General features: G+C 33.5%; 1 protein-coding gene across 1 annotated transcript; it reads right to left on the reverse strand.

The window, feature by feature from the left end:
• Positions 1-391: 391 nt before the first annotated feature.
• On the reverse strand, positions 392-7,944 carry LOC128234177 (procathepsin L-like). Its single transcript, XM_052948219.1, has 9 exons — positions 7,787-7,944; positions 7,112-7,276; positions 6,155-6,260; positions 5,833-5,985; positions 5,432-5,561; positions 4,487-4,587; positions 3,558-3,650; positions 3,071-3,252; positions 392-2,690 (listed from the first exon to the last, which is right to left on the reverse strand). Exons 1-9 carry the CDS (start codon positions 7,843-7,845, stop codon positions 2,591-2,593), a joined length of 1,089 nt encoding a protein of 362 aa, XP_052804179.1. The 5' UTR covers positions 7,846-7,944; the 3' UTR covers positions 392-2,590.
• Between the last annotated feature and the right edge of the window lie 339 nt (positions 7,945-8,283).

The following is an 8,283-nucleotide window of genomic DNA, read 5'->3' on the forward strand; positions in this document are numbered from 1 at the left end:
TGAAAAAGTGAGTCAAAACATTGTTTACAACATTGGAGTTTTTAGAAGAATTCTGATAATCGCTATTGGGATTAAATTTATTAATTAAAACGATTATTTGTTCAAATAAATACATACAGAAAGCAATGACTTTTACCAGGATTCACATGTCCCACCTTTCCTTTCTAAAGGGGTCAACGTGAAGGTTGCATTTAAAAAAAGCTATTTGGTATCATAGTTCCAATTATGTAAATAAGAGTGTGAGAGTTTTTTTCCTATTCCGCAGACAAACGGGCTTGCCGTCTAACGTCAAAAACGTCGAGGTCATCAAAAGTTCACCAACATCTGTTTGAAACCTTTATAAGTTTACCATCAATAGAATGGAAACCGTACAAGGACAAGCCAAGTCAAGTCAAAGTTTGTTAAGTCTATTCAATAACCACTGTAACAATGCGCAAAGAAAATACATAGATACTATGTCATGATTATGTAAAATAAATGTACATGTTTATTAAAGTTGACAGTATAGCACTTAGTGCAATGGTAACGTATGATAATTAAAGTATTAATTAAACTGATAATTGGCATTGGGGTTTTCATACTAATTTAAAACATTAAGCATTACGTATACATGTCCCTTACGATAAATGCGTAACGATATTATACAATGTTTTATCATTATCACAACACCACAATTTGCTAAATTATGTCATATTGGGTCAATGCACTACCTAGGTATATATTTGAAAACACCAACAGAAAGCGATAATTTTCTATAACATTAACATTTATTACATTTTCTATCTACCAGGTGTATACATCAACTTATTCCTTTTATCGATATTCAGGTTGTGTGTCGATGATCAAATACTTGTTAGAAGTTCCCATAAGGAAATGATATTTATACGAAAAATATCAATCGCAAACGAGTGCTTAACATTAACAATCTAATATACCACCCATACAATACGGCTTATATCAAAAGTTCATCAGGACCAACGACCTAATGACGGACGATTGAGCCCAGATATGGCCCAGAGCGGATATGATCTTTAAATCTGAATATCTTGACCTTACCGTCTATTGTCCGGATTGCCTTCGTTTTTTTTAAATTTTAATTTCTAACATAAATGCACCTTTTTCATGGTGCGTATCCATATCGGTACCCTCTTTGCGAAATTTACTGAAACCGTACCCTTTTAGCACATGCACCGGTCATTCTCTGCTGAAAACAAATCGGCGATTGACAACAATCCAGTTAATATACATTTTAATTTTTTACATTTTTATCTGTTTATCTCAAAATTGTATTTAGTGAATTTAACATTAACACATGACAACATTTTGGTCAGCCATTACCGAAAACAACACAACAGATCATCACTTAATGGTCACCAGCAGGTGTTGAAAACGACAACTTAAGCGGTTTCACATTGCTCAACGACATAAATAAGGCAAGAATACGGTAAATATTTCGTAAAAACAGCATACATACGGTGAATATGTAGTAAAAACAGCATATATACGGTAAATATTTGGTAAAAACAGCATATATAAGGTAAATATTTGGTAAAAAACAGCATATATACGGTAAGTATTTGGTAAAAAAGCATATATACGGTAAATATTTGGTTAAAAACATTATATATAAAGTATACAATGGTAAAATATACAAAACCCCTACTGTCAATATAGGAAAGGATGCTTTAACTCAATTTGAGTAACAGCTGGTCCCAATACCAAAAAAAGCGTGAAATTTTGATCTCAATCTCAGCTCATAGTATGATTTAAAATCCTGTATATTTACTTTTTTGCAATCTCATACAATGTATTGATATAACCTTTGTCCAATATTTCAGATACTATTTTGAAGGAAAACATGTATTTGATGATGAATTGTTTTTAAGGCTGAACTCTTACATATATACCATTTTTACAACTTTTTTTTTATTTTTTGTCTTGGAAAGAGCAATTTTTTTGCATAAATATCTGCAAACCAATGATTTAAGATTGCTGACAAAAATCAGATCTTAGATTTTCATATTTCCGTTCGATAATTAATGTATTATGACTTAAACTGTTACTTACGGTTTAAGAAAAAAACATAACACATCAATTTTTGAACTTAAATATAAAAATCTGCGATCTAATTTTTGTCAGCAGTCTTATATAACTTGTTTCCATGGATTTTCGCAAAAAATTGGCTCGTTCGAAGACAACAAAAATAAAGTTGTCAAAACGTTCAATCTGTGAGAGTACAGCTTTAAAAGTTGTAATTAATTTCATTTCATTTTAAAATAAAAAACAAAGTTTTTAAAATATACCAAAAATCTCTATCAGAGAAAAAGCTTTTCAAAAGACTTAAAGCATATATGATTTTGTATAACTTTTGATAATGTCTGATAAAAATTGTTGTGAACAAAACTGGGAATTGACAGAGATATTTTTTGCAATATTAGGGCCCTTCTTAAGTTAAATTAGTTACATATCCGACATTAAGATATTTCTCACTATATACCTTATAAGGCTATTGCATACGAGTCCGGATTTCGTTTCATTTTAACCAGTATTATTAATTTCTTTTTTTTTTTGGATTTTTTTAATATGCTAGCTACACAAGAGGGTAGCTAGCAAGGGAGGCAATTCCACACATATTATTTCTGTTCCTCGCCATCTTGGCATAACCTTTCATGCCCCAAGCCATGCTCCAACTGAAACATATTTGAAACATTCATAAGAAATACAATGTGATGCTCGGAAATCACGTACGTATGACATTTGAATTGTGTTTTGCAGTTTGAATGCAGCTGTTCTTTAACCTGTTATAACATATAAAGTAACACGACTATTTAGAAATAAAATTAGATGATTAAATTTGACATATAGCTTGATTAGAAGGTGTCATCACCCTCACTATCTCGATTTTGTTTAATATATTAAGTAAATGTTGCTTTCATAATTAATGCTGATAAACATCATAGCCAATAACATAAATGATGTAATATTCTCGTCCTATGTATTGAGGAACGAGTTCTGTCTTACTTTTAACCCAACGTCAAGATATATATCTAACTAAACGCTACCAACCCACCTATTCTTGACCAACCAATAGTCTTGCCCGCTATCTGTACCGTACCCGACCACGAGAACCCCATGGTTAAGATGCCGGGAGCTGCAGAACTGGAATTCAAACACCCCGTGCGAGTAGTACTTGAAGAACATGTTGTGTGCGTCTATACCCACTGACACTGGTCCTACTCGAGCTACTGCTTGCTGTAGATGTAGAAGTGACGCTTTATAATAACAACAACAGATCGTTTAAGTACTTGTATCTCTTGTAAACATTTAGAACGCAGTGAATTCATAAATGCTCGTATTAAGAACCAGCCTAGCGTTCAATGATGTACTAGGATAATGTTAAGCTGCTTACAATTCAAAAGTAAATCAGACAAAAAACATCAACCCTCCTACACAATACTCAAGTCTTACAAGACATCAAAAAACTGTTTATGTATAAATAGTGTTGTTAAATATTGACTTGTATTTTACTTTCATAAAACACAAACACTTGCACCAACCTGAAGTGCCTCCTCACTACCACGTGGGCGGATGTCATGGTAACCATAAGCTCTGGCTCCTATAGTGCTCTTGTTGAACCGACAATTGTGAACCTAGTCAAAATATTGAATATGAGTTTAAAGTTGATGGATATGTTAATCTCGTAAAACTTTATGTATACTGCCAATACTATTACAAAGCGAGTTTTCATGAGTCAAAACATCGTGTTTGGTAAATGCCACAACGTCATGTGAAACAATGATTCTGTAAATGTACAGCAATACCAAATCGTTGTTCCTGGACGGATAGGTTTTGGGCTTCCGATCAAAAAAATATGGCACATTGTATATGATTAACAATTATTGCCGAATACTTTTATTTTCCTTTTATTATAATTACGAAAAAAAGAACACACTTGTCAAAAACATGCTTACAAATGTGTTCTAGTATTTTTGGCATTTGATATTAGAAAAGGAGCCTCTTGTGTCTATATTCTACATAGAATGTCACTCATAAAGCATTCGTTTTTAGAGGGTTTGTTTGTGTTTTGACAGGATAGCTAGATAGGTTTCCGTGCTAAGACTTGACGTTTAACATAGAATCAATTCGGTATCCGGTAGTGCCTAATAATGAATTATTAAAACCGTCTGTGCTTGGTAGAAGAGAACGCCTCTCTTTATATGGATCCGTTGAGTAATGATATACCTTAAATGAACGTAAAATCTTTGTATACCTTCGTATATTATTTATAACGAATTTCTGCTTGCTCTGGGTTTGACGACTCTGATGTATATTTCGCTCCGTTTCCATGTATGTACTTTCTTCAATTACAATTGGTAAATACTAGTATTGAAAGGATAAGACGAGCACGCTTCTACATCTTCTTAGTTAGGTTAAAATGTTATATTGCCTAAGAATAGTAATACCATGTAAACAATTAAGTCTCTACCTCTGCTTGGTATGGGTAGGATGCGTCTGTATCGATCCCTCCATTGTCAATCACGTACTGGAAGGCGCGGTCCATAAGCCCACCGTGACAACCATTGTTCTCTGATATATTGGAGACAACAATACTCAAACAATCATTATTCTTTTAAATCAAAGCATTAACTCTAAAGTAAGATCCCGGAACCTCTGGACTCCTTGACAAAATATTTATCGCTAAACAAATAAGGCTATGTGATTGACGTTGATTGTCTACTAGCATAATGTTAACATGCAAAGAATATGTAACATGATTTGTAAAAAAGCGACTTTCTAAAGTCTTGTCGGTCAATGTTTTCATGAGTTTGTGTACTTCCATACTTTGATCGATGGACTTTCATAATCGTCTGAAAAGGTTGCGAAGCAAAACTACTGCTATTTTCCATAACCACGTTCTTTGCAATGTCAACTTATTAGTGTTGAAATATGTTTAATGATATATCTATCGACAAAATGTGTTAAATCATACCGATGTCAGTTCCGCATAAATTTTGATTTATCATTTTGCGATAGTTTGCTGGGCATTCTTTAAAAAGAAAAATCGTGTCAACTGTTTTCTTGCCTCATGTTAACAAACAGTCGCAAGTCTGTTTACAGGCACAATATTCACACCGTTATTATTTATTTTAATAGTTTATCCGTCTAGCATATCAATGATGATAAAACATGCTAAATATTTGCCACTCCAAAATCAAACTAATATGCTTTCTAAGAAAAGCCTTTGAGATTGAGTCTCGACTCATACTTAAGGACGCTTCTAAACACGAACATAGGATTAAGGCTCATCAGTAGTTAAAGTTGTCATAATGTGAATTGGGAATGATCGATACGAAGTAATTGTAAGCCGATGGAAATTATAATTAAAACACAAAACGGCTGTGAGTGATCGTTAATCAGCGAGGTCACTTACTGTACTTGTTGTGGTAGGTACAGTCGATGATGTTTTGCTCAGATAGGGACACCAGTTTCCCAGTCTTCCGAAAGTGCTGGCCTTCCAGCGCACCTGTCGCCGAGAAAGAATAGCAGCTGCCACAATGTCGCTGTAAAAGTCCAAAAACGTAAATAGAACGCTCATTATTTATAGATGTTTGATTTGCTTATACGTAACAACTTTGGCAACAAGGTGTTTAAACAGTTGGGCTGCGTTAATGAATACTACCCTTCTATAAGAAGATATAACAAATAATACACATATTCAAATTGATTTAAGCCGTACTTGTTTTCCAAAATCACAATCTCATTTTTAATAATCACGTGTAGCCGCTAGCATTACCGAAGTAAAAAAATCAACAACAACAATTATGCACCAACCTGATTTTTTACAGGAGTGACATAATTTTTCGATCTCCAGTCTATCTCATCTGGTAGACTGCCAAGTTGCCCTTGTGACGAAGCTAATGACGTCAAATTAAACTTGATCTCTGTTGACAACCCAAGCATGGAATTGGTAAACTCATCGTCTGTCTGAAAAAGGTCAATATCTGATTTAAAGATTAAGTGGCAGGCTTAATAGTGAATAACGACCTATAATCTTGATCAGTTACACAATAATCGAAAACACGATATATGCATGAAAACACACACGCAAAAGAAAATCCAATTTTGAATAAACTTATAAGTCAAAAGTAGGTACCATATCTGCGAAGTGGTTTGGCTTCAACCAGAACGAATGTGCCCCTTGGTCAGCTTTCTCATTGTGCATAAATATCAATTGTAAATTATCCTTCCAAATCGAAAACCTGCAGGAATTGTACAGAATTACCAAGCATTGTACGAAAAACTACAAATTAATTATATTGTATTCAATTCAATTCTATTGTATTATATTCAAATAAATTGACAAGTATTGTACGCAAATATTGACGAATTGTCAGACGACAATTGTGCATATTTTTGTCTATTCACTCTGGAATGTACCTTGCATTTCAACATGTTATCGTGCTGACGTATGTTATTGTTGAAAGTAAAAAAAAATGTTTTAAATTGTGTATAATAGTTACATAAAACATTGGACACTGCCAACACAAGCCAAGTGGCCTAAACTTTAACCCTTTGCATGCTGGGTAAATTGTCGTCTGCTCAAAAATGTCGTCTGGTTTATTCTAAATTTCTTTCAATTTACTTGAAACTTTGGGGATATATTGACTAAGTGGCAAACAGCTTGGAACCTGACCAGACGCCGAGTTACTCGGCGTCTGGTCTGGTTCCAAGCTGTTTGCAAACCCTTTAAAATCGCCATCAGCAGCCTAAGGGTTAACGAGGCTTTGACGAAGGCCAAATAAACGTCAAACCAGTGACACATTCCGTGTTGAAATAACTATTAAACACTGCTTGATGTACCCTTTGTATCTAACTAACATTAATTAAAGAGAATAATTATGTCCATTTATACTGACCTGTTTTTAGACCTATTTCGTCCGCTAATAAACCCGTCCAATAATGGCACTTTCAATTGAAGCCTCTTCCTTTTAATTACTTTTTTAATTTATTTAAGCAAAAATAACAAAAAAAACAGGAGCCTCTTCCTCGATATAATTTCTTTATTTGGCCTGCCTGTGCTTTAAATGGAACAGCCCTAACACCTACTGACCTTTTTCTCTCCTCAGTAATATTGTTATAGGTTTTATTGTACTGGAGCTTAAACGATTTCCATCCTTGCACATCTGCAAGCCCGTACCCTTCGTCTGCAGCAAGGCACGGACACAGCACAGCAAACACCATTAAGGTGGTAACTCGTGAGTGATGGCACCACAATCTGATTGTAAACGATACATAATTTAAAAATCAAAATATGAAGTTAAAGATCATATGAACTACATGAGTTAAAACATATTAACACATCAGTCATAACTTGTTCGTGTTCAAAGTCCTATCTGGCCCATATTTACAAACAATTTCAATTCAGACTCTTGACTTAATTTATAAATGTTAATAGTAAAACTTGCTGCCTCTTATATTCACAGTTACTATAATCTGCCTTGCTTTAGAAGTACCATTGTAAAGCCCTTGCGTCATGAAGCTTGAGGGCGTTAGTAAAAGTGAGCCCAAGTTTTATGCCATAGAACCCAAGCTTACTGTCTTCCATGTAACTTACACAATTTAGACTTAAATTATTTGAGAAAGCATCTTTTTCTTATAATTTAAAATATTAAATATATACATATATATTAATATGTCTTCGTTTTTATATAATTGAAGATAAAAAATTGTATTTCAGACAAAGTGTTCTACTTAACTAAAAGACTATTAAAATAAAAGTACATACCTTTTTAAGTCCATGGTTGAATATGCCTTTTGACAACTGATAAAGTTTTCAAAATACATATTTGGAAATTATTGTAACCCTTCAACCCTTTAACCGGAAAACTTTAAGTACTATTGTGCGAATACCATATGAAACGCTGAGATTAGATCTAACGTCGTTTAAATTAGGAAGTTAAATATGATGAAAGGAAATTGTTAATTGAACCTCTCATTTTGAAAAGGACTTTAAAGACACGTGTTATATACTTACAGAATGTGAACTGAACAGGATTACAACTATGATCTTATACTTGATAAATAATATGATACAAATGCAATAATCTAGATACATGTTAGTTAAAATATGTATATCTTAACATGTCACACGATTACCTCTCCCAATATTAATCCATTTCTGTTTAGGTCATCATTCTACCTGCTAAGTGGTCAAAAATGCCATAGCGTTCAGTTTAATGATAACTTTACTGTGGTTACAGACAGGTGTCAATTGGACATTCT

The sequence above is a fragment of the Mya arenaria genome, chromosome 5 (assembly GCF_026914265.1).
Source record: "Mya arenaria isolate MELC-2E11 chromosome 5, ASM2691426v1".
NCBI lineage: Eukaryota > Metazoa > Mollusca > Bivalvia > Myida > Myidae > Mya > Mya arenaria.

Excerpts from the sequence above, each read along its gene's own strand:
- LOC128234177 (XM_052948219.1), bottom strand. The coding sequence starts at position 7,845 with ATGTATTTTGAAAACTTTATCAGTTGTCAAAAGGCATATTCAACCATG. Across the intron at positions 3,253-3,557 it reads GTAGTGAGGAGGCACTTCAG|CAAGCAGTAGCTCGAGTAGG; the intron begins GTTGGTGCAAGT and ends CTACATCTACAG. Across the intron at positions 2,691-3,070 it reads TATTGGTTGGTCAAGAATAG|TTGGAGCATGGCTTGGGGCA; the intron begins GTGGGTTGGTAG and ends AATATGTTTCAG.